This window comes from Nothoprocta perdicaria, unplaced genomic scaffold (genome assembly GCF_003342845.1).
Source record: "Nothoprocta perdicaria isolate Ctin4 unplaced genomic scaffold, notPer1 scaffold_180, whole genome shotgun sequence".
Lineage (NCBI taxonomy): Eukaryota > Metazoa > Chordata > Aves > Tinamiformes > Tinamidae > Nothoprocta > Nothoprocta perdicaria.
The window spans coordinates 250,311-277,202 of record NW_020454983.1 but is presented as its reverse complement, the minus strand read 5'-3'; the positions used below and the strand labels follow the sequence as shown (position 1 = coordinate 277,202).

At 41.6% G+C, this 26,892-nt stretch overlaps 1 protein-coding gene across 1 annotated transcript; it reads left to right on the top strand.

Moving 5' to 3' along the window:
• The first annotated feature begins 899 nt into the window (after positions 1-899).
• LOC112945076 (putative threonine dehydratase) lies at positions 900-25,832 on the top strand. The gene is made up of 12 exons (XM_026036595.1): positions 900-1,033; positions 3,697-3,723; positions 7,178-7,520; positions 10,330-10,446; positions 11,320-11,561; positions 15,877-16,042; positions 16,548-16,644; positions 17,503-17,578; positions 18,166-18,291; positions 19,576-19,743; positions 20,055-20,112; positions 25,734-25,832. Exons 1-12 carry the CDS (start codon positions 900-902, stop codon positions 25,830-25,832), a joined length of 1,653 nt encoding a protein of 550 aa, XP_025892380.1.
• The last annotated feature ends 1,060 nt before the right edge of the window (positions 25,833-26,892 follow it).

Genomic DNA, 26,892 nt, shown 5'->3' with positions numbered 1-26,892 from the left:
ACTTGACCAGTTACTAAGCCCACTGAAGTTTAGACTTTCTCGATACTGTATTGTGCAGGAAAGGAATATTACATAGGAAGGGAACACTAGGAGGACCTCTGCTCCCTTACCTGCTGTACAACCAGAATGTACCTGGAAATCCTCCACCGCCTTTGCTAACACTGTCCTACGGCACTGAAGGACACTCTTAGGCATCTTTTTCTGCACTTTGCTGCAGTCTTTTCCCTGCACCTTAGGTGATCTTTTCTTTTTATCTATCTGGATTTTTCCCACAGCATCTCTTGAGCTGCAAGGATTTGTACCAAGAGAAAGACCTGAATGAAGTAATTGGTCTCTGTGCACCGTTATCCCTTTGTGCTGCCATGAAGGGCCTCTGCACACGCCTGAAACACCGGGAAAAGGGCAGTGATTCCCTACTGCTTCTGTCTGCCCGAGCGTGTCCCGTTAAATCACAGGCCTTGCAGCAAGCCTGGGTCATGCTCCACAGCTAAGCAGTAAGTAACTAAAGCCACGAGCGTCCTGCTAGCAGAACGTCACCGCGCGTAATCCTGGCCCTGACTCGAATCGACAAGGACAGGTTGGCCTCTGAAATAATCTCTTTAAATAGCAGCAGCCGCCTCTCGGCGCCGCTTCCCTTCCCGCAGCCGAGGCGGGAGAGCTGCAGCCTGCGAGGCGCCCGCGGCGCCGCGTCCCGGCCCGGCACCCGCAGCCCTGCCCGCCTCGGCCCACACAACTGCAATGAATTTTGCAGCGCAGTTGCTCTACTCCAGGGTGTTCAGGAGCAGAACGCCCAGGGTCTGCGCCCGGAAGGATGAAGACTACGATCCTTTCTGGCAAAGGTTGGAGAATATTGCTGTGTGACGTAGAGCTAGAGCGCTCCTCTCTTCCCTGTAGGAGTCATGGTCAATCCCCAGGGTCCACCCAGGACCAGAGCTACGGACGTCGCCTCCACAGGACCCCTCCTGCCTCCTTATGGTGTCGTAGTTGGAGCTTTGCTTCACCTCGTTGTTTATCTAGTTGCTGTGCTGTATAGGTAATGCTTTCTTTTTCCTTTCCTTGCTTTCTGAAAAAGGAAGTTGTAACTTTGCAATATTCCCCAAGGTCCCGAGGCTATGCCTGGGATCATCCACTGGAAGCAGTGGAGCTGTGAGTACTTTAAGCTTGAGGAACTCAACTCTTTACTTCATCCTGAGTACTATGTTTGAGAGAAGCCTAGACTGGCCAATGGACTGCCAAACGTTTATCTTCATCTTGTCTCAAGACAAGCTTTTTTTATGCTTATTTTATTCCTTGAATTACTGTGTTTGGGCATTGATGGTGCAGAGGGAAATTGGGAGCCTTCTAGTGTCCCTGCCAACACCAGCTGGGGCTGTGACGGCCGGGTGTGCACGGCTGCTCTCTCCACATTTTCCATAACCTTTTCTCCCTGGCTTTTATTATCTGGACGTTGCTGGCAAGATAGGGAGCTGGTGTCACCACGTCACATAAACAGAGGATCATAATAATTTGCTGCAAGTAACTGCATATGTTTGCATATTTAAAGGTATAAACTGTTTCAATGGGCTTGGTGAATACACACTCATAAGAGAGGCGCTCTGAGAAAAGGGAATCTAGAAGGGAAGAAAAGATCCTAGTCACGCAGGAAAAACTGATCTGCCCAAAGCTGCTTGTGATGTCTGTGATGAACCTAGAAACCGGCACCAGCCACAGGACTGTTTCCATCTCTGGTTTAGGTTATGTTGGTTTTTTTATTTGAATAAACGTGTTAATCATAAAAGAACGTCTGAATTGAGCGTAGATGTAACTTAAGGAGGAAAAAGGGTTATTTTTTGAAGTGTTTTATCTGCCAGACTGCATGAAGTGGTTTATGCTGATCAGCCATGCACGTTCTGTAAAAAGAAGTTATAGGGATCTGTGTTCAAAGGAGCTCGGGAGATGCTGAGGCGGAGGTGACCTTTGGTGTTCATCTGGCTTTCAGGTTATGTTTTGCGTGTTATCTCTTTAGCAGCTGATGGTTGTCGTTGCCAGCAGTCGGCAGTGACATTTTAATAGCACGTGGCACTGCATTGTGGCCGCAGACACCGCGGGAACGCAGGCCTTAGGCTCCGTCTGTGCTAAATCTGAGTTACCGAAACGAATGAGACACCCGGGCTCAACTCCCTGCCCTACCGGGAGCTTCCAATGGGTGTCTTAGGCCAGGCCTTTTAATCTGTCTGTGCCCCAGTTCTTCATCGCTAAAGTTGAACTAATATTTACTGATTTTTGACTTTCTCTTTAAAGGAAGATATTGGTGACTCCTATTTGGCCTAGGAACAATCACTTGTCAGTCACTTCGGAACGACGCCAGAAATTCATTTAAATTCCCATCCTTTGATTGCCAATGTTGGGGTTCATACTGTTTTGGGTGGGTGTTTCTAAGTACTAGAGTTATGCAAAATAATAATTGAGAAATTAACATTCATATATAGTTTTATCTTTGATCTGTTCTAACTATGTTATCAAAGAGACACTTCTTTTTTGTGGTGTTATAGTCGTGCATGGGATACTTGGATGCTGCAGAGGTGCCTTAGCAGTGCTGATGAATTCCTTTGGTGTTTCTTGAGATCTTTATCTCAACAAACCTTAGTTTTTCCATCACTCTTTCATAAGCACCAACTTGTGCAAGGCGCTGAGGGACTTGTAGCAGTTGCTGCTATTGCAGCACTTGGGTGTGCTTGAGGGAGGGAAGTTAAGAGGACTGGGAAAGCTCAGTGGGGATATTGCAAAAGGAGGAGGGTTTATACAAGGATTTATACAAGGTTTATACAAGGATTTCACAGGAAAGCATTTGACATAGGACCTGTGGGTTCCTGCCTCAAAATGCATTGTCTTGACCCACTTGGCAAGAGATTCAAAGGCTGCCTAATAAGCCAAATGCTGACTTTGGATAGGTCTGCAAATCAAAAAGCCATCGTGGCAACACTGGGTCAGACCAAAGGACCATCCATTCCTGTGGCTGGTAACGGGAGCTTAGAGCAAAACGTAGCATTAAGGCACTTGAGAAGGACGTTTATACTGGTGGGCTCCTGTGGAGCCTGGCAGTTGAGGGCTGAAGGGCTTCCTCAATCAAATATTGCTGCTTGAACAGTGAAGTTAATGCATCTTCATATATTTGCATCATCTTTTCAGGAACCCTTTTATAGTTGTGGCCTTCACAGTATCCTGTGGCAGAGGTTTGCAAGCTAATGGAGACAAAAGAACTTCCTTTGTTTTAAAGTTCCAATCTGATAATTTCATATGATACCCCCTGAGCACTCATACTGGGGGAAGCAGTGACTAGTCCTTGTCTATTCACCATCCCCTAGATAGCTGTGATTCTGAATAGTTTGGTTAAGCGATTCTGTTGTCTTCTCATTTTTTGTTATTATTTTATTAATTTATTGTTTATTTAACACTTTTGATTTATGAAACTTATTTTCCTCAATACTATATAACTTGACGTAAAATATGACTATATGCAAGAAAGCAGATTAGGAACAGAACAAATATTTGCTCCAAGTGGTTTTTTATCCTTTCCAGTGTACTTTTCAGCACAGTGTCTTTGACTTTGAGATTTTAAACTATGTAAAGCTCTCTGTTTAAATCTGTATTTTTTTTCTAGTTCCTTAATTATCCATTGTATGTCTCCATATGGATATTCTCTTTTATTTTTTGCAGTTATGCTGAGCAGCTCTTCTTGAAAAAGTAGGTTTATAAACTATGTTTTCATGTTTGCTTTTACTAATCACTTTCAAGGTAAAATTGCATGATGTACAGCCGTGTAACAAAACAGCTGGATATTTGTTTATAGCTGGAAATAAACACACTTTTCATGAAAACTTTCCTATGATAAACTCATAAAAATGCAAGTAATTCATCTGAAAGGAGCAATATTTTATAGTGCTGTGGGTTTATGTTTCTGTTGGCTCTGCATGTTTGTCTGTGGGGCATGGTCATTAGATCAGGCACCACGTTTTGCTCCTGTGCATGAGAAGCCCTGTGTCAGTTTTTCTGTTGCACCAGCCATTAGGACCTGCATGTTTTGGTGCCTGCTTTGACTCTTTCTGTAAAATTAATGCTGAGTTCATCACTGCAGAATATATGGACTGTGTTAGCAGGGAGAATTGTTATTAGTTGTCCTCATATGATGAAGTGTCAAACCTAAAACCTGTTTGTTTTGGGAGTGTGAGAGCTCTCAGGGTGCCCGTGGTGCACCCCGATGGGTACAGTGGTGAAAAGTGTCATTCACTAATGGAACTGAAAAAATATATCCATAGAAGGAGAGTAACGCGGCTCAACACAGCTGAAATCAGTGGAACATGCAATAGCATGATGATATTCCTTTGGGAATGAGGCTGTAGATCTTTCCAAAGCCAATATATCATATTTTCCATATTAAATGCTGGGAGGTTGATGTTTCAGATGTGCTTCATGTCGCAAGCTTGAAAATGTTGCACATTTTAACATCTGTTTGACATTTTGTTTGTATTTTTAACGATTGTAAGGTGGTGACCCCACTAGAGACCTTAGCAGCTATTCCCTGTTCATGGCAGCAACACTGTAGATCAGGGACCAATCTTTTTTTTTTTTTTTTTTTTTTCCTGGAATTTTGATAGCAGAAAATTTGGTCCAAGATTTCTATAACTATCAAAAAATTACAGACCAGACAAAGACTAAGAATCTGATTTACTTCCCTACTTAAGCCAGAACAAGGAAATCCAAGAATAGAGCCAAAAATCAGTATCTCATTTTGTTTTCTTTGCTGATACAAAAATATTTGACAGCGTTAGTGTGATGGGTTGTTACCCTGCAGCTTGTACCCTCTAGCAGAACCCTGTTTTGTCAATGTACTCTTTGGGGTTGTTTCTGGCTGTGGCTTTTATTCGCTTTTTGTAGCTGTTTGCGAAAGAAATGGGGAAAGTGGGAGTTGATCCCATATCTCAAACACCATTTAGTAAAATTTTTGACGTGAAAAAAACCCACAAATTTTTGATCTGCCTATGTATCCTTTTAACTCATTTCCAAAGTAAGAAGTGTCATTCATTGCTAATGCTTGCTGCACGAGTTAGATACATATTTAGAGATAAGATTCTTTTCTTTTTGGAGTAGTTAGGGACTACTGTGATATAGGAAATGTTCTGGTTTTACCACAACGTGAAAGCCTAGGAGAGGATGCTCTTAGGCCAAGATAGCTGTCATTTATGCACTAATCCTATTTAATTCCCCAAACCACGGGCTGTGCTGTAACAAGCTCGCGGGGAGCCAGTCTGAGCTGATTCGCATTTGTTGCGTTAAGCTAACTCATGTGCATGAGATTTAACATTGTAAGTTTAACGTCCTTATGAAGTGCCCCAGTTCCCATCAACCTTCTAACCTCAAAGGAGCAGAAAAGCAGAGAACTATGGGATAGAACAAAATAAAATACTTAATTTGAAGACACAATCTCTGCTCTTTGATGATAGCAGCTTAAAGACATGCTCCTGGAAAGATATTTTAATTCACAATATCCACATAAGTTATGAATATGTAAATACTGTGAATATTTTGCATTTCTTTTAAAGAAGAGGAATGTTATTTTGTGAATTTTGGAGAGGCAAGACCTTGGTGCAAAAGGGTTTTTTTTCTGTCTCTTGTAAAATAGACTCTTCAAGATATACCTAATAACCGGTGCAACTAATATAGTACTTGATTCAAATAATACTACCTTTTATGCTGCTCATATTGTTACTTGAAGCCCTCATCGGGACAGCTGAAGTGTAATAGGAAGCAGAGCTACTGGCACAACTTACCAGACCACAGGAAAGCGAATGCCACTGTCAGAAGGGAGATCACTGCCCAAAAAGCAGCTGCTTCCCAACGTTTTTACATTTCTTGTGGAAATGAACATAATGTGCATTACAGTGGTGGTTGCTACTGGAAAGCAAGGGCAGCAGTTCTTCTATAAGCCCAGCTAATGAAAAACCACAGAGTTTAAATCCACATTATTTTGTGAATATGATAAATGACAAGAAAGCTTAGGTTTCTTTGGTAGGGATGTTGAAATATCTGAAATAATTTAATGTATGGGTTTTTTTTCTTAAAGCAATTTATTCCAAGTAGAGTTAACACTGAGCCCTTTGTGCAGAGAGCCCTATAACATGTGTGTAGCCACAGCTGCAGACATGAGGCGCTTTCAGCTCTTTCTCAAATCACTGGTTTTCTGCTTCATGCTTCTTTCCCTCCGCAAGTCACTCTGTGAATTCCAAGAATTCCTAGAAGTTTTGCTCTGTTTGTTAGTTGGGCTGCAAAAATCTACACTATGGCATCTCTTGTGCTATGTGAACTCTTGAAGCATATCTTATTTGTTTCACTGTGGACCACAAAGTGGGGCGGACTAAAGTAGCTTTGAAGCAATTATATTATTTTCAACAAAATACTGTATTTATAACATGAGGTTTCTTTAAAGATGTCCTCAGAAAACTGGTAGTAATGCTGGCAATTTATTGTAGCAAAGTGATGTTCGAAGTCCCTCAAGGAAGGAAGTTTGTCTGGCATCATGGGCTCATATCATCTACAAGTATGAAATGTTAAATGACAGATTAGGAGCTCCTGTTCCTTAGCTTCATAGAAGGATATAATGATTGCTCTATACCACAGTCGTTTTCTTTCTATCACAAGGCAGTTGATGGCTGATGGTTTGCACAGAAAATGTGCTTTCTAAGCATGGAAGAGTGGGAAAGCAGATGTCCTGTATACATCATAATCACACTTGCTACTGCTCTGAGTGACATTAGGGAATGGTCTTTAGCAGCTATATGCCTCTGGAAAAGTACAGAATTGCGTACAGCAAACAGTACCAGACACTTCAAGTTTTCTGCAGAACCCACTGAGACCTGGGACAGTCATTGACTGAGGTTGGTGTTTTGGAAAAAACTTCTTTTTGCTTGGTTATGACAATTTTTCAGTTTGTCCACATGCCAGGTTATCTGTGGCTTTTCTACTAGCTGGCTGGTTACAGTAGCTTTCACGTTGCCTGTGGGATCAGTAATACGACATTAGAATTTTAGTCTGCATAACTGAGACTTGCAAAAGAGCAGCTGAGTTGAGCATCCTTCTCAAATGCTAAATGTCAAGCATTTAATCCAGGCATTCCTAATGATTTTTCTTCATTTGTTTTTAGGGATGACAGTAAGACAAAGAAACAAGATGCCCCAGCCCACTGTGTTCTTCACTGTTGCAAGGATGGACCAGTAAGAAATGGTCATATCAGGCAGCGGCCACCCCCTATCAACCCGGAGAGACTAAAAGATTTCGCTGAGGAAGACTATCTGAATGGGGATGTGAAGACCTGGGAGATGAAGATAGTGAGTCGTAACGAGGAGTTGCTTGGGGATGCCTATTCCCGAATCCCTCGGAAGAGCAGTAAGACCAGCCTGTCAAGCTCTAACAAGCTGATTCGATTTGAAGACATTAGTGCAGCAGCTTTCAAAATCCAGTGCGGTGTTCAGAAGACACCCTGCATGGTAGGGAATTTTATAGATTGACATTCTCTAAATCTTTCCTTTAAATAACTGAGATGATTGATATTCATATTAGTTGTCATCATCATCTGTCAATAATCATTTTCTTATCTCTTCACCCTAATGTAAATCCTCAAATATGGCAGTGAGCTGTTTAAAAAAAAAGGATAAATGGCATTAAGCAGAGACTTAATGCACTGTGATATTATGAACCCAGAGTGTGCAAACATACATGCAGCGTGGGTGGTGAGGGGCCTTGCAGGAAGGAGACACCATACCCAGATGGCCTTGTCATCTCACTTTGCATCTTGTGTCCCCAGGTCCACAGTGTATCACGCCTGAGGCGCACACACAGCTCTAGGCAGAGCTTTGTGCTTTGCTTGTGTGGAGAGACTATCCCAGGAAGAGAAGATGAGGGTTTATATTATGGCTAGCAAGCTGGGGTTGTGAGCACTGCAGTTGGGCAGTTGACAACCCTGGTCACACTTGTTAGCTAAGTTTTGCTTTATAAAGGTAGGTCAGCAGGCAGGGAGAGGGAAAGAGGCCTGACTTGAATTGCAAAGCAGACCTAGCCAGGTTGGGGCCACGTGCATGTCTGCCAAAGACCTGTGCTTGTAGACACCTTGGCCAGCTGGGTATTGCAGGACCTCACTCGCACCCTCAGCTCAGGTGGATGAGGCCAGCAGCTCAAAACCAGCAGCACCTGCATCTCGGCCGACCCCACAAGCCATCCGCTTGGCCACAAAGCTTTGCTGCTGCCCTTAAAATGGAAATGACCAACATACCCTAATGTGGGGAAAGGTGAGATTGCATCTTGGAGTCCATCTTCTGCTCCTGCAGGTATCCACATAATGTGAAATTTTTCATAAAGTGGTCAAGCAGCTTCCAAGTAGTTAAACTCTCTTTGATCAATTCTCCTAATTTGTTCTTAGGCAGTATTGCCCCTTAACTTAAGCAACTCATTTTTCTTGGGTGTCTCTGACAGGTTAATGCTGCACAGTTATATGCCCTTTCTGCTTTCACTTTGCCAAGCTAAACAAGCCAACTTTCTTTAGCCTTATTTATGAAATAAGATCTTAGAATGATTGTGCTAGTGGAAAATCTATCTCCCTATTTGTCTTGGTGTGGAAATAGCCTGTTGCTATTCATGATAATATTCATGCAGAAGTCATTAGTATACATTCCATGCATTAAGGCAAAAGGCAATTATTTAAAGCACAATGCCATGTCCAGGAAAACACAGGTAACTTTACTTCCTCATCAATGGGAAGACTTCCTTTCATATATTTATGGATAAAAGACACAGCTGAAAAGCACAGCTGAAAAAGCATTCAGTTGAATGCAAAGAATTCAATAATTGAATGAATTTATGCAGCCTGCAGTTGGATTCCTAATTCCAGGGTGAAGTGTCCCACTGGATCCTTGTGCAGGAGTGTGTTTGAAGACCTCCAGTAGAGATTGTGGCTATAGGAGAAAAAAAAAAAAAAAAAAGGATTTTAGCATTAAATCAAACAGTTGCTTTGGCTGCCGATGTAGGGGCTTCAGATGTTGGTTTGTGTTAGGTTTACGGATACCCTACAAAGCCTGAGTTGGGGTATGTTGTACATTAGACACAGATTCTGTAGTTCCTAGACAGGATCAAGGTGACAAAAGGGGAAAGTTACTGGCAGGGAGATTTGCTAAGCCTTACAAGGTCACACATCAGGTTAGCACAGCTGAAATAGCACCAACACCTTCTCTGTGCCTATTGCTAGAGGGAATTGCTATATTTAGGTCTGATTTAAAAAAAAAAAAAAAAAAAAAAAAAGACTCAGTTAAGGGAATGATTTGAAGCAGGAAAGGATAACCTACGGGTTTAATTATTGACTATCAAAAGTGAAAATAGAAATATCTGAAGTATGCTATTTCTGTGGTACACAGTGACTTAATGAGGCTTTTTAAATGCAGGAGCCTCAGCAATTTTACAAAGTCACAAGATTAGCCTCCTTAGAGCAATTTTTGGTCATTGTTTGCTATAGAATCCAAGACGCTCTGCAAAAGCAAAAATTGTGAAAATAATGTGAAGAACCAGGAAAGAAGTGTCTCATTTCCAGTGATTTTTGTCCTATTTTGCTTAGATGTACTTCATAGTTTAGGCTGTTATCCTAGTAGTTTACTCAGAACTTTCCCCTTTTTCAGTTCTGCAGCCAGATTTTCACAGCAAGTAAAAATCTGTGCTCTTACATTGGCAGGACTTTAAGAAACAACATAAAGAATCTGGCCCCACCTATGGGTGAGGAAGTTAATAAATGTTCGTAAATCCTAGAAAGCTTGGAGCATTCATTTGAAATATTTAGTTTAATTACATATTTGAATTTTACTAATATTTGGATGTTTATTTTAATTGAAGCAAGTATCTGTTTCAGGTATGTTTAATTTGCAGAAATACCTAATACTTTTCAAGTTGCACTTTACAGGGACTGATAAACATGTAAAACTATCCAGTTATTATAACTGTCTGTATGTACACTTGCACATATAGACACTTGCATGCATAATCTGTCTCTTTTTGTGACTTGTCATAAGCAAGGGCTTGATTCCCTAAATCCACAAGTTCATAGTACTCCTGCTCGTAGCTGATTGAAGTTGGGTTCCAGTTCCACAGGGTTGCTGGATCTCTAGTTAATAAGAAATTTTGTTCTTTAAAAAAAAAACAAACAAACTAAAACCAAAAACAAAATGACAACAGGTAATACCATATAATAATATTTTTCCATTTTATTTTTTTCCCTTCCACTGTTTCCATCACTGTAATACTACTTCCATACTCCAGTATTCTAGGCTGTCAAAGCAGTATGGAGTGGACATCTACCTGAAGAAAGAGTTCCTGCAGTACACGGGATCCGTGAAGGAACGAGGGGTACTCCACGTCCTGACATCATTGCCTCAGGTATGATAAGACGTCCATGCTCAAAAAGAATTAGATCACTTCTGCTTTACAAAAGTTGAGCAGAATTAAAACTAATCTTACCTGTAATGTCTGTAGACGTCCTGTGTTTCTCTACTTTTGAACCACTGTGCTATTTAAGTGTTTATCTAAGTCTGCAAATACCTCAGTGTAAAATGTTTTACTTCTTTATTTACACTTGACAAATCTGCTGGATTTTTGGTGATGTACTAGAAGTACTTGAAAGAAGAGTTTGCAAGATGTCAACTTCAGCATTTTTCTGTGACATGTGGGTGAAGGTGCTTTTATCTGTATTATTGTTCAGACATGTTCAGGTGATGACGAAATCCAAGTCACAATAATGAATCTAGATCTGATGGATTTTGTAATGAATTTCAATATCATTACAACTATCTTTTCTTATCCTCTGTCGTAGGAGGTTATTGAGTTTCTGCAATAGTGGTTACTATAATTGACATATTCTTGCACGAGAGCAATGTGAATAATGAATAATAATTCGTTCTTTACAAGGAAACTTGAAATGAAATTATTTTCTATAGGCAGGGAAGGACCAGATATTGTTTCTTTTGGAGTCAGATGGAGTTTTGCAACTAATTCCAACAGAACAAGAATCAAACCTAGAGAAGTAAAGAAAAATAAAATGAACTTATGCTATCCTAGTTTTGTGCTTAGGTCCTAAGATCACCCAGACGTGCATATGCTGTATCATAATATCACTATATGTTCAGGCAGTACAGGGGGAAAAAAAAGGCTAAAAGTCTAGTAGGAGGGAGTCAGAACACTAAAATGATCCCAACCTACATGGCACCCATTTGTGACACTACATAATGTGCAGTAAGTAAACCTGTTTTGTAGGACCAGCAAAGAAAGGGGGTGATCGTGGCTTCGGACAGTAACTTCTCCATGGCTGTTGCCTACCACGCCTCAGAGCTCCGTATTCCAGTGTTTGTCATCATGTCAACCAGCACTTCCCCTGCCAGAGTGAAAATGTGCCGTGAGTACGGGGCCATGGTCATCTGCCATGGCACCACCACCAAGGATTCCCAGACACATGCAAGAAGGCTGGCTCAGGAGAACAGCTATCTCTACCTCGAAGAGTAAGTGGAAGTCAGATTGATTAGGAAGGTTACGTAACCACATGACTCTGCAGAAGCAGTTATTTCCCTGAGTTGTCATAAATTTAAGTTTTGATCCAAGGTCATCACAAGGTTTGATTGACCTTGATTTCTCCTACCTGGAATATGGGCGATTATATGTTTTCAGGTACAGATCTTGAATCTCCATGGAATGGGATGGAAATCAAAATGAACCATCTTCCCTCAAATTAGACAAATATCCTGACTGGGTGGGTATACCAGTGTGGGCTGGTGTTATACTGTGTGCTGTGATTTTTTTTTTTTTATGAAACCCTGTCAGCATGCATTTAGATTAGCATTCGTTTTTGGTCTCTCTGTTTGGAGTAAGGTCATTAAAAGTCAATCTTTCCTGCAAAGTGACACAGTGTAAAGCAAGGAATGATTCGTGCTGTGAAGATTTTTGCCTATCTGCTATGTCTGGCAAAACTGGGATACTGGCTTGAAAGAAGGTGATTAAGAGGAGACTTCACTCATGTGTTTAAAGTAGATTATAAATTTAAGTTTGTGAACTATCTGAGGTCATTGAATAAGCCAGATCTAAAAGAAAGACGATTAGAATAAGAAAAGGTGGGCAGAAATTTAGAATTGTGCTACTTCCCTCCTTTCCCTATTTTTTCCCTACAGTCTTTTCTGACTTTTCCCTCCCTTTTCTGTTTTCTTACCCTTTTCCAAGTAAAACCACCGGAAGGGTGGAGGGGGTGAACCATTAGCATGAGCTAAGCAGCAGTGTCTCTGGAGCTCTGTGCTGGGCTGTTCAGCTCCTTCTCCATCACCTCCTCTGAGCGGGGCTGATCAGCCTCTCGGCCTTTGTACAGCCCCTGCAGAGAGTGCCCGCTCCTGCTTGCTTGCAATAAACTTACTAATACTCATAATTAAGGTAATTATGACCTAGTGTTGGACTGGGCTATGTGGCACAGCCTGGTTGCCACTAAGGGCAGAATCTTGTCTCACACTAAGGCTTTCAAAGAAATCCAAGGAATTAATGCCCTAGGTCCCACTGAATTTTAAATGCATTTAGACTCCTAGACAGCTTTCTGTAGCCTTTTGATTTCAAAATTGCTGTTAGCCATTTTTTGCCAGCTGTGTTTCACCACATATCACACTTAGGCATTAGAACTAAATTACCTTATTTGTCATTACAAGTTTAATCCTGCTTCCCAAATAGTTCTTTATTTTACAGAGAGTAGATTCTCTAGATTCATAAAATTCCAGGGGTGATGCAAATGAAGGACTTCAATAGCTAGATCCAAACAATTCTAAAAGTATACATTAATTAGTTAATAAAATCTCAGCATTCAAATTTACTGTATAGCAATCCTCCCCTCCCCCCCCAAAAAAAGAGATGTTCATTCTATTGCCATATTTAATTAAAACCTAAGACTTCAGACACAAATTTTCACTCTTAAGGGAGGAAGATCAATATCACCTATGTGAATCTTTTCATAACAAGAAGCTTGACACATGAGTACTCGGGTATAGATTGAAGGCTTTCTCAGCGAGAGATGTGTACGTGGTATGGCCAGTCTTCTTGCATGTGTGTGCACCACACTTTGATCTGCTTTGATCAACTGGTCTGCTGTGCCTTAGAATAGAACTTCTGAAAGGAAATTCTGTTTTATTTTATTTTGTTCTCTCTTATTTCAAATTCTGTCCTGTCCTGTTTATAGCTTACCTAAAATCCTCAGTGATTTGATACTTAGCAGGCAGAAAAATCACAGTAATGGTTTTTGCAAATATCAAATGCATTCCCAGGCTAAAAATCTGCAATATTAAGGGATCATTCTTATATTAATTACTCACTGGGTAGAAGAAGAAACAAAATAGAAAAAGATAATAAGTGAATGGTCAAAGCAATGGAAAGATCCAACCCCTATCCTGTTGCAAGTTAGTAGGGATGAAATCACAGAGCTGAAGCTTATTTATTAATCACCCTGGTGGCAAAGTTACTCAGAAAGGGGTGGCTTCATGGGATCTCTGGGTTTGCTTAACCACCAATTTATTCCTTCTTTTCCGAAGTAATCACTACATGACTGACTTCTCTTTTACCTGCAGCATGTCATGACCTGCAGCTGGGTGTGTCAGTCCTAGTTCTCTGTATTTCTTGAGTGTGATTAAATGCTAAGTTAGGAAAAGCAGGAGGCGAGTGCTCGGTTACGGGATGGAAAATTTTTATCCGTTTGCAACTGGGACTAGAAGTTCCAGGAAGGAAATTTGATTTTTTTGAGATAGAATTCACCCTGGCAATTGACTAGGGTGAATCTGACTCCAGTGACATGGGGTCAGAAAGTCATTATATGTTTATTTGGAAGATTAGCCCATAAAGTGACACAATACCTTTGGGGGAACGTAAGAGAATGATTGGGTTGTGAATCAGAGAGGGAAGAGTGTCACAGGTGGAACTGCACACCTTCCTTCCTCGAGTGTCCTGTTTTTCCTCGTGTAAATCCATATCCAGATACTGAGCAGACTTGTCCCTCATTCACGTGTGATCTGGCTAGTCTGTTACTCTAGGAAGCCCAGCTGGTTCCCTAAATTAGGAGAACAGAACCAAAAAGAATATGTCACGTCACACTTTGATTGGGAGAGTGAGGCCTCAAGAGTGGTCTTCAGTTGCTGATTTAGAAGGCAAATGGCGAGATTTCTAGCTCTGACTCAAAAATGTTATTTTAAATATACAGTTTTAATTTTCCTTTCTTCTTGCTTTCTTTGAGATATGTAAGATATTGAGGTATATGAGATATGTATGAATATAATTTAAAAACTCATTTTATTATAGAAAGCTGGAGGTTACTCAGTGAACTGCTGTTTTAAGTAAACATTAGTGGGAAAAATATGATTATCTAAAATATTCAAATTGCTCCAGAAGAATTGTTCAGGAGACCAGAGATCTCCTCTGGTCATAGCAAAAAGGAGAAGAAAGCTCCCTTGGTAGCTTCATAAAGATGCTTGAATTCAAGGGTTCCTTTACCCATTACGCTACAATTTTTTGCCTTAGTCTTTGCTTCTGTTTAGGGGTAGAATTTCATTCCCCTCATCCTATCTCGTGTGGTCCCAGTGGCATTTTGCACAGGCGTTTGCTGTGTTATTTGAAGTGATTTCTCAAGAGGGCCTTAGTCTCCACCTCAAAGGCAATCTGGGCCCCTTGCTGAGCCTCTCTGTGCAGGTCTAACAGGATTAGAACAACACAACTTCTTAGTTCTAGATTGCAAACAAAGCAAGTGAAATCCCTGGAGCAGTAATTCTGCTTGATTATCCATCTGCCAGGAAAAGCAGAATGTATAGGCACCAATGGTCTCATTATTTTTCATTCGTATATCATTCTACATTTACATTTTTGCTAACTTTTAACTGAAATCCAAAACAGCTTTTAGAAATAGATATAAATTAGTCGTATAACTGACTATACAGTGGACTTTAATCATTTTTTACTCTGTTTGTCTCTATTCTGCTTATTAAACTGTCTGTGCTTTCAAGTGTTTTACCAGTAACTATTTTGGCAGACTAAACGCTTCTCTTATCCTTCCGTGAGGTCTTCCAAAATAATGTGAAGGTATCAGATACTGGCCCTGGGCTGTGGAAAGACTTAACTCTGTACTAGTCTGTTTGGTATCTAAGAGGGTGAACACAGTGCTAAAATTTCATGAAAAAAAAAAAATCCTTTTCATCAGGAACACTAAATTCCACTGGTAAATAAAGACAGAAAGTCTTGCTGATCTTTGCTTTTGCTTTTGACTACAACATTTAAAATTCATGAAGCTTAAGGAGCTACTTGCAATGAGAGAAGGACTTCTGTCCTTTTCAGATCTGTATTGACCTGAAAGGAGTTACAGCAAAGATATGTGTATTTGTCAGCTTGCTGACTGTTTGGGAGGTCAGGTTGGATTGCGAGTGCTCCTTGATTGCTGACTGCCACTTTAATCCCAGCCTTCTCTCCTGCATGAAGACTCTCTGTGCAGTTGAGCCCGGTTGAGTGGTGATTCAGCTATCTTGAAGTGCTTGCTGACGTGGTTTGTGCCTGGTTTACAGAAGATTTTCCCTCTGACATCAATTCATTTTGCAATTTGGTTGCACGCGATTTTGAAAAAAATCAGAATCCAAGCCTGTTGTGATATGTTTGATGGCAGGGACCTGTTGCATTGCCTCCTGGCCTGATCGTGCTACTGATTTACCCTCGTGTACAACTTTTCTGCTGAATCATATCTTTAAAGTAATAGATGGAAGTATTATATCACTGAGAAATACGAACTCTGCTGAGCTGTGTCTTTCCTTCCCGCAGAGAAGACAGTGCTGCCTACCTGTCCGGCCTGGGCACGGTGGCGCTGGAGATACACGAGCAAGTGCCAAAGCTGGACGCGGTGGTTTTCCCTGCGGGAGGGCACTGCGGCTTGCTGGCGGCGTCGGCTGCTGCCCTCAAACATCTCAGCCCGCACGTCTCGGTGATTGTGAGTTTCCCTTCACCTCTGCACTGTCATAGTCTGATGGTTTTTGCCTCCTACCGGTGGGATTTGCAGAAGGCCCTAGTTGCTGGTGAGACATGGGGAGAGTCAGGAGCCCTCTGTGCCCATGGTGTCTGCCCAGGAGAAGGGTATCTGAGCACTTGGAAAGCCTGCCGACTCTTGGCTGCATATTTAAAATATGCATATATATATATATATAAAAGAATGCTCTTCCTAAATAGATCAAATTCAGTTCTATGTTTTGGATTCCTTTCTTACTGGAAAATTTGGGCCCTGAAAACATCTCAAGATAAGTTTAGTGACAGCATAATTATTTTTAGGAAAAATCCCTTTAAAAATGTTATTACTATTTTGTATTGTTGCCATAGCTGACATTCAGCTTCTGTGCAGGTGCCACTTTTTTTCCATTTTGTTTTGAGCACTTCAACACTATCCACTCTGGAGACTTATGTTACAATTCGATCAATCTCTCATTGCTTCCCTTCCTTAGGGGGTTGAATCTGAAAGCTTCCCTGTGTTACAAGAGTCCTTGAAGGCTGGCCACCCAATTGAGGAGCAGGCTTGCAGCAACCATCACTTTTATGGAGGTAATGGAATAGATTATTCTTCTGGAGGCAAAATAAAAATTGTAATTGATTTCTCCAGCCTAATCAAATTCTTTTTGAGTTAATTCAGTTCTAACATGTTTGAATGTGTTCTAACATTGAAGAATCAGAATTTCACTCACGCTACTGTAAGAGCAACTTCTGACCTGTTACCTCAGCACTATTCTCCCCCAGTACTACAGCACGCATCAGATTTTCGGGACAATACTTAGAAATTCTAAATGAGTATTTATTTGACTGCTGAGTTCACAAGCACCATTTTAAAGACAGAAAAATCTGATGCTTTAGTATTTAGACTTAGAAAATTGTCATTGGAACAACAGCATTTACAAACATGTTTCAGTCGTTTTTGTATCATTTGCTCAGAAAAAAAATCAGCTATGAAGCAAATTGAGTATCATGTTTACCTGATGTTTGAATCTCTTCAAGAAATGAAAGCTTTATAGACAATTTCTTAAATCAAGTTAGTCTTGCCTATCTCTATTCCCCTTTGCTGACTGTCCTGCTGCAAATTACAGACCTGTAACTTTTAGTTCTCATTCTCTAAGTCAGGCCTCCTTGTACATCGGAAAGCTCTCATGTATGTGGTCCCTTGCTCAGTAAGGCTCTGCAGGTATAGAAGCAGAATTTTCCTACTGGGACCTAACAGGGCAAATTCTTTCTGGGAGATCTTTGCTCCTCTATTACCAAACTCATTTTTCTCACAGAAATCAAGTCACTTGACATCGTATAATAGCAACGTGCTACACTTCTTAAGGTCACAAAAATTATCAATCCTAAGAAAATGCTGAAATTGTCTAGATCAGCCAGTTCCTCACTGTTGTATTTTGAAATCTGCAGATGTGAGCGGACATTGCTTTGGCAGCAATTCTTTGCAGCTGACCGGGAAACTCGTAGACAAGGTTGTTGCTGTGAGGTAGGTGAAGAGAAGCGGTGCGATGAGTGACACGGTGTGAACGTGGCAGGGTGTGAAGAACGGGCTGTGGCCGGGCACGGTGCTGCTCGGCCTGTGTGGGGCCGGAGCTGCCGTGGGCTGCACAGGGACCCTGCAGGCAGTGAGCCCACATAGCCCACCACGGCCTGGAAGACGATTGCAAGTGAACCTTTTACTGCTGCTCATAGACACTCATTCCTTGTTGGCCTGTCGTTAGCATGCCCGTGTTCCTGTTGTGTCCTACCACATGTGGTGGCGGCCTTTGGAAAAACTCTGAGAGGCCCAGATGGCATAAAAAAAACTCTGAAAGGCCCAACTGAATAATAATAATAATAATAATAATAATAATAATAATAATAATTAGTTAAAAAAAAATGCTGTCCCGTCTTTCAGTTGACGGCGTGTTTGAGATGCACATCCACCCCCAGCAGTGCAGCTTTGTGTAGTGTAAGCATGAGGTCATTACATAACCAGGAGACCGGTAGGAATTCCTTAGTAAATAGAAGGATTGTCTTTGGCTTTTGGTAGCTGCTTTGTTTTGTTTTGACTCAATTCTTTTGCCTTTTTAGAGATGAAGACATCCTCATTTCAATGCTGAGATTGCTGGAGTACGAGCGAGCCACCGTCGATGCAGAAGGGGCCATTGGACTTGCAGCTTTAATTGCTGGGAAACTCCCAGAGTTGAAGGGAAAAAGGTAAAGCAACTACTGCAAACTCAGAGCTTAGCAGGGAGCTGGGCAAAAGCACAGGCCTGAGTGTGCTTTTCCCTTGGAAACAAGAGGTGAGGGAGGGTGCTCGTTGTAAGGGAACCGCGGCTCTTGCCCCGAGCCAGGAACAGGCTCATCAGTGTCACTTATCTCAGGCTGAGGAGACCACACACAGACCCAAATAACCACACAGATCAAGACAAACAGCAGCCTATAGACCAGACACATATGATCCTTTGCTCATGTTATCAAAACATTAGGGAAGACCCACTGCACCCGGGCACAAGACATGGTCATGCTTGCCAAGCGGCCAGCAAGGAGAGCGTGCTGCCCTGTCAGTCCGTTGCTTCCTCTTGTTCCCCATGTAGAAATCACCCCTGGGGCCTGTGGGACCCTGTCCCCCATGCAAAGGAGCAAGTCAGAGGAGAAAGCTGAGAAGCCAGGCTTGCATCTGTGGTCCCTCAGTGACACCTGCCTCTCAGCCCGGGGAGCTCTGGCCTTGGTAATGGATGGGATTACCCTTGGCCTTAAAGTTAAACGTGTACTAAATGCCTTCTTACGTCTGGGTGTGAGTGCTCAGTGCTTAAGCAGATTGAGCCTTGGCTCAGGACAAAGCCCAGAGTGTATTTAAACGTGGATAGACTCTAACAACAACAACAAAATCCAGTGCTCAACACCACACACTAAAATAGTAAGTTTTTCAGAACAGGGTGAGAAAGTGCAGCCAAGGCAGCAACTTTAGTACAGCTGAAATAAATGGGAAACTCTATATTAGGTTCAAAGGAGGTTGGGTTTGGTTCTTTAGATGATGATATCATGGACTAACCATATGACTTTACATTTGCTCTTCAAGCCTTTCTGTATTAACTTTCCAAGGTTGAGATGGATTTAATGGTTAGAGGAAGTCTTGAACATATATGGTATCTATATGGTATCTAACTCTTAAGAAAGTGAAACTCAGAATTTCCTTTCCAGAGAAAAATACTGTCTCTTTTTTAAATTCTGAAACAGAATTAGAATGTTTTAAAAACATCAACAAATATACAGGAGAAAACAAACAAACAAACAAAAAACCAGACAATCTAAGGGGACACAAGGGACACCTTTCAGGGTCCTACTTTACTCCTGTAGTGGATACTGAGAGCCAGGAGCTTCTCTGAGATGTAATACACATTTATCAAAGAGCAATCACCACAGCTGTTGTCTGTGACTGGATGATTCATTTGCACAAATCTTGACTAATCAAAAATCCTGTTTTCTTTCTCCTTTCAGAGTGGCAGTTGCTATATGCAGTGGCAACTTGGAGCTGCAGCTGCTGCAACAGTGCATAGCTCGTGCGCTGACCCTTGATAACAGAGTGTGCAGGTTTTCCCTTGTGCTTTCCGACTGCCCAGGAGACATTGCAAAGTTGCTGGAGCTTCTGGCTCGAGAGGAAGCAAGGTAGGTCAGACACAAGTAGTATGCATACATATGTAGTGACGATCTATATGGAGAGAGTAGCAGAGAGGTTGTTAAAGACTGTGACGTTTTTCTTAATGTTATGTGAAGGGAAGTAACTCCATGAAAAATAACTTTTTTTTTGTAATTCATATTTCAAGAAAATTTTAACCCCTAACTTTTTACATCAATGTGCAAACATTTTTACATCTTTGAGAAAGTATCTAATATGGAAACTGAAATTTCAAACACTGAAATTATTTTACAGTGACAAAGCTTGTTCTGACCTCTAGTTTATCCTTTATTTCATCCAGAGTATTGGATATCAAACAAGAACGTTTGTTTGTGACAACTGAGCTCTTCACTGTTGAGGTAAGACAAAATGCAGTTTCAGTTCCTCTAGCAGCACCGATTTCCCTGCATTTCTTCTGTTTTCCTATATCTCTATGTGTGGAATTTTGATGGAGTCCAGCTGTGAATACAGTTCAGAATATTCAGTGATTTTTGAAAGTAGCATGATAATCAGCAGTCTCTTCTGCCTTACACACAATCCCACCTCACCAAACACATAATAGGCATATAAATAATACCTGTTCTACCTGCTATTGCACCAGAGCCAGTGAAATACTTCGGCTGTTGACACTGCAGACCATTACGTGGGTACTTGTGTGCAGGAAATGATGAGCAAGCTTCGGCATCCATCCGGAGCTGGACCAGTGAGCTGTGTAGGCTGCCTGTAATTATCCAAGATCAAATTGCCTTAAATCAATGTGGCAATATCCTTGCTCGGAAGGTCTCTTCATTTTTTAACTAGGGCCTCACTTTTGTACCTTGGCCATAAAGAGCGCAGAGCAAAGTCGTTATTCCGATGCTGAGTACTAGATATAATAGGAGTGAAGATTTGTTACCAGCTTAATGTCATCTCATTTGTTTCTTAGTATATCTCCTATTTCAACAGGTTTTGCAAAGGTGTGGTTCCGCTGATTTCATGCTATTGTTGACCAAACCTAATCCAACTGAGTTTATGAAATCGCAGGTGTAGTGTTATGAAAGGGTCAGACTTGGGATCTTCAGTAAACTGACTCACAACTGGAATTCGTACAGCGAGACTAGTGAATAAGCAAGGACAATGCTACTGTTCAGTGCTACTGGTCACATATTAAGTAAAATCACTAAATTCCATAGCTGCAGGAGTTCCAGGTTGACTTCTGTTTTGAGAATGCATTTTTCTGGATGCAAGGACCTGTTCAGTGTTTTTGTTTACAGAAATAAAAATCAGATTAGATTAAAGATTACTGCAGCCGAGGACTGCAGTGAGGTTCGTGAACACCTTTTCAAGTAGGCTGTTCTCTGAAGGATAGCCTAAGCTATCCTCAGTGTGCCATAAGGAATGTGCCAGCATGCTCGTTTAGTTGCTTGAAGGTAACATGACTATGGAATCAGTGGACAAATGCTTCGGATTCATAAACAACTATTTAAACTCTAATAAACCTTTTTTTTTTCCTTTTTGACTGAAAGATGGGTTCTACAAACCCTGTAACTCTTCTAGACAGTTCTCAGTATAATTTTTATGAAATGAGGCTTGTAATTTTTATTTATGTTACTAAGTAAATTAAATCTATTCTCTTCCTGTTTTGATTGACAATGTTTTGTCAATTTAAAAAAATGTCATATACTACTACCTACATTTTAAATGAACACAATCTATTTTCACTGACTAAGCACTTCAGGAATCTGACACCAATTTGCACTACGAGAGGGTTAAAGGCAGGAATTTGTGTCCCTGAATAATTAAATTGGATGTTGGAATAGCATGATGGCTTTTAACCAGTCTGTAAGGCACCAATGGATAATTAGATGTGAGCTACAAAGTAGTGATCTTGATTTATAGACCTCAGTGACTTTGTAGGTACTTATATTCAGGTAGCAAATCATAAAATTTTTGCTTGAATACTAGACCAATAGTAGTCAAAAGGGACAACATATCAAATTTGTATTTAAGCATTGAAATGAATTTACTCAAAAGTGAGATATAAAAGCATTCACGTTCTCATAGTAAATTTAATTCATATGTGGAGGATGCTTGATTTTTGTTGTTGCAAAGCACAGACCTGTATATAAGCAGACCTGCAAAGAACTTTAAATCATTTTACTCAGTGTAATGCACACATTAAGTGTGCATACAAATCTGGATCAAGAAGTGGAGTTGTTGTGTGTACAGTACAGCTCCGTTGAGCTAGTGGTAACCATAGCAAAGACGTTACAGCTGTACCTGCCCCACTCCAACGCGTGCTTTTCACTGTGGATACAGGCTATGCGTTAGACAGAAGAGTGCAGGCCACAGAGTGGCTTATTTCAAGTAGTAAATCAGTCCTGTCAAGATTGTCATCTTGGGATTTAATCATCCTTATAGATTTACCCTTTGATTTCAGAGCGGCTGCTATTCCCTGCCCTTCAGGGAAACAGGGAGTCCTTCCTCCCCGCTGGTGAAACGCCTGGCCAGCGGAGTGTTCGTCCAGGCTGTTCATGGAGCACTCTGTGGAAAGATCCTTGCTGACAGCCTGGTGTCAGCATTAGTAATGATTTGTAAAAGGATGCCTTGTGTTCAGATTACTCTTTTGAAAAGATCCCTTTGGGAATAATTCACTCATGAAAATAGTTTTAAGAAGAGGATGGAAACAAATCTTCATTTCCTTGGATGGTTTATGGCCGCATTAGATTCAGCAGGTGCTTAATCAAGTGGCGTGTGCAGTGGGATCAGCTTGTCCCATTTCTGGGGGAAAAAAAAAAAAAAGAGAGTTTCTCTCAGATATTTCCTGTTCATGCCTATAGGTTCTCTGTCCTTATGGCTCATACTGGATTTCTGTCCTGCAGAGGGCTGGAACTTGGTGCACTCTGGAAGGAACAGCAGCTTTACCAGGAGCACATCTGTTTCACCTCCACAAGAGCAGTTAGGAAATGGGCAGATAAGGGACTGGGCTTGGAGTACCTTGGAAGAGACCGACGGTCAAAACAGCCCCATCATGTTGCTGCTCCCTCCCACCATGCAAACAAGGATTAATTCCTAGGCCAATTGCAGCTTTCTTCTTGTGCGTGGTATTTCCTGGCCCACCTGGTGCCACGTCATTCCTGCTTCCACGAAGCGTCTACTCCCCTCAGGCCAGGAGTCCTTAAATTATTCTGGTGTGCTGTGGTCAGCGTTAGCGAACCCTTGGGGCCAACATGCGTGTGGAGAAGACCCGAGGAGAGTATCTGGTTGCCAGCATATTCCATGTTCTTGGCCTGTTAGCAGCAGGCAGAGGAACGTGCAGCTCTGGCCACATGAGGGCTGTGATCGCTCCGAAAGCATTTCCTGCGTGACCCTGGGCAAGCCGCTGCTTCCCTGCTCCAGCCTCCCCTCTGCAAATGGGAGGCATTTGGAGTTTGAGCACAAATAATACGTTTTTTGTCTGTCTCTTTTTCTTTTTTTTCTGAGAAAGAAAATGAATTCAGTACTTCTCTGTTCTCTGCAATAGCATCCCACACGAGACCCATATGGAACCCTTATGGAATATTACACCCCAAATGAGAAAGTGTCTGGAGAGGCTGTGATTGGGCCTGTTTGATTTTTATCTTAATTGTGGAATGCTGTGCTAACTTGTTTGTGCCAGTGCTCACAAACGGGGAGCTCTCAGCTCTTGCCCAAGCAGCGGTTGCACCGACCTTGCTCTCTGGCTGCTGGTCCCTGTGTGCATTAACCTACAGTGAGTGCTTACTGAGTAAAACACAGAGTTTGACCTTTTTAGTAGAAAGCCTTGCCTGAAATTATGTATAAGCAAAGGTGGACTCTCATATAAATATCTAATATAGTAGATATAAATTAAAAAATCAAATGCTATAACACATTGAGGGCCAATATTGCTTTTGTGTCAGACACTGTTCATGCACAGAACAAAAAGACAGTGTTCATCCCAAATGCTTACACGCTCTCTAGTTTCAATGGGCCCCCTTCTATCTGGCCTCAGTCGGCAGCAGAAAGAAAAGGGCAGCGAGGAGGACAGTTCTCTCTGTCAGTCAAAATTCTTTCCCATGCTTGCTCCCAGGGCAGAGCAGCCCTCTGCCAATTATCCAAAGCCAAGCCTGGCAAGTTCAGACTAGTCCCAAGTGCAACAATTGATTTGCTCAGGATGAAACAGATGTGATTGCTGCAGAGGGGAGGAGGAAAAAGAAAAACACACACATTTTGAGGGTGGTTTTTTAGCTGCAAACTCTGTGAGAGGTGAACATGTGCTCATGAAAATAGGGCTGCAGTGCTTTGAGGATTTGAGGCTAACTGGAGACTGAGTAATGGGTGCTTTGGTGCCTTAGATACCTTTCCCAGGCATTGTGTTCTCTCCTCTTCCCTCAGTATTAAGTAATTTCTTCTTCTGTGACTGTCCTTTTCTTGTGAACAAAGTCTAGCTTTTCACAGGAGCAAGAAACTGGCATCTAAACTGTGTTCCAGAGATTGTAAAAAGAGTAGAACTGTGTTCAGTTTTAGACAAAAAGAGTTACAGAAACAGACTAGAAATGTGGCTTCTTTCATGATGAATATTTAAGAAGTTGTATCTAATTAGAATGAGCTCAAAGTTTTTTAGAATATCTTGGAGTTGGTATTTCATCCTCTCATTCAGTAGTTTGGTTAAAGCTTTATTGTCATTTAAAGCTCATTCCAGGAAACATGATTTCACAAAATTCTGGTTTAGGAATGTGCTTATAAACATAATTGAGGTAAGGCTCAATTTTTTGTTTCTGCCTCGCTTTCTTTAAGGGATACCATTCTGTTAGCTTTATATGTGGCATCTGTTTCTAGTAATCCACCTTAAAATTATCAAGCCTAGTTTTCCCTCTCCGTTCTCTGTAGATATGCTGTTGCAATAAATTCCCTGCATTTGCACCCTGACTCATCCTGGATCCTTTCCTCCCTAGATTTCCATGTTTTTGTGAGGCTTTTTTTCCACGTGGCACTTTCAACATCAGTGATTGCTCCAGCAGGAACAGAGAGGGCCGAAGTGGTCTGAATTTTTGAACTATATTTTGCATCGGGCACCATGACACTGGTGCCTCGCCTTTGGCAGACTTTGACTATATTTATTTCATAGCAAAAAAGAGTCCAGATTTTAGAATGGTGCAGTAAGGATGTGAATATATAGAAAAGATATATCAAAGAAGAATTGAAAAAATGACATTGATGTTAGCGGTCTTCTGTTAAGTAAATGCTAAAAAGGAAAACTGTCCAGTTCAGGTTTGCCTAAGTTTAATCTGATTTAGCCACAACTCCAACAGAGCGCTAGAACTGATGCAATAAGCAAACACAATCAAAACAAACTGACTAGAACCAAATAAAACGAACAAAAAACCCAAACAAACCAAAATCAAACAAAACAAACCAAGAAAAAGAGATGAAAGTTGTGTAAGTCCTTGAAGCCAGCCAGAATGCTGCAGGGACAACACAGCAGTGGTACAATTCAGACAGATCCATGGGATGGGAGAGGAGAATTTAGAAAGAAGGGCAAGAGGATGGAGATGGTGGAACACAGACTGCCCAGGAACATGGAAATCTGGTGAGGCAAGTGTCTAACTTGCACGAGCAGCAGCAAAGGGCACATTCCCCTGGGAACAGAAAGGAGAAGCTGCCAATGGGTCACTTCAGGGGCTTTTAGGGACAGCAGGAAACTCTTTGCCCAGGAACCAGGAGAGCATCAGCCCTGGAGCTGATGCCCTGGAGCATCTCCTCCAAACTTGGAAGGCCCTGGCGTGGGGCTGTTGCAAGGCCTGCAGGTCTTGCTGAAGGACTGGAGAGCCAGACTTTCTATGACAGCAGTCTTACCTGTGGAGAGAGGGAGCGCAAGGTCCAGAGTTTTTATCTTGGCTGGTCATTTTGCTTTTAAGACTGTATTTTAGGATTTAGTTGGATATACCTCTGTCTGAGAAGGCTGCCATGTCTTTAAGAGTGTTCCTAATGCTTTTCCCAGGTCACCTGCACCGTAGAGACTAGAGACAAAATGCACGCGGCTCAGCTGAGGGCCGCGCTCCTGGAACGCTACCCGGCGGCCGCGTGGGCTGAGCGGTGACGAGCCGAGGCCTGCGGGACGCGCCGGGGCCCTTCGCCGAGCGCTGCACGGAGCAATCACCCGGAGCTCAGAACCACCATTGTCTTCCCAAAACGAACAGTTAGCAAATAGTTGCAGGGTATTTATTTCCTGTTCCAAATGTAGTGAGTGTCCTTGGGAATAAAGTTGAGCTCCAAGCTTTAGCTTAGCCAAGGGAAATTCTATAGTCTCTGCTGGAGCTGGAGTTCAGCAGCATCGTCAGCTGCTATTGGGATTGTGACTAGCACGTAGAATCTAATGGCATTTGATAAATAGGGAGAAAGTATTTTTCTTTATATCTGAATATAGGCCTCCCAAAGCTCTTCTGGGTCTTGATGTTCTGAGTGAAGGTAATTAATGCAGCCTCTTCTGATGGATTTTGCCATATTATTAGTATAATGGTTTTAAGTTCCCAAGCCAGAAGCAGCTTTTCAGTTGCTGAATCCACTTCGGGGGAGACAGAGGGTGTGTGTATGTGTGTATGATGTATGAGTAAATGCACACATTTCTGTTTCCATGAGATCATGAGGAAAAATGTTAATAAAAAAAGCACTTAAAAAATAGAAATAAAAGCCAAAGCTGTATTGTATTTCCAGGGGAAAAACTGATCCTATTTATAAAGGATGATTCTAAAAGATGTTGCAGCTATAAAAGCCATGTCCTGAATATAACTAGATGTCATATGCAGAACACTCAGTATAACAAGGCACTCAGTATAACAAGCAACATATAAAATGGCTATTTTCCTTTATGAATAAAAAGACGTGACTTTTGTGATCATCTTAGTCTGTCTAAAGCAGATTCTATTCATCTCACCTGGCAGATTAAGTGCACTGTTAAGAGTGAAACATATTTAAAGACCACATGTTAATAAACAATGACAGCTCCCGAGGAAGAGGAGCCCAAGTCTTAAGTAAGTGGCTAATGCCATTAAGAAAGAACACTTTGACCTGAATACCATGTTCATCGCTAGTGACAGAGACCTGCTCATAAGGGAATATAGTGGGATGGCAAGAGATCGAAGAGAAACTCTGTCCCATTT

Bases quoted from the DNA above. Each gene is read 5' to 3' on its own strand.
- LOC112945076 (XM_026036595.1), top strand. From the start codon at position 900: ATGGTCAATCCCCAGGGTCCACCCAGGACCAGAGCTACGGACGTCGCC. The intron at 10,447-11,319 runs GTATGATAAGAC...CCTGTTTTGTAG, and splicing joins TCCTGACATCATTGCCTCAG to GACCAGCAAAGAAAGGGGGT. The intron at 17,579-18,165 runs GTAGGTGAAGAG...TTGCCTTTTTAG, and splicing joins GACAAGGTTGTTGCTGTGAG to AGATGAAGACATCCTCATTT.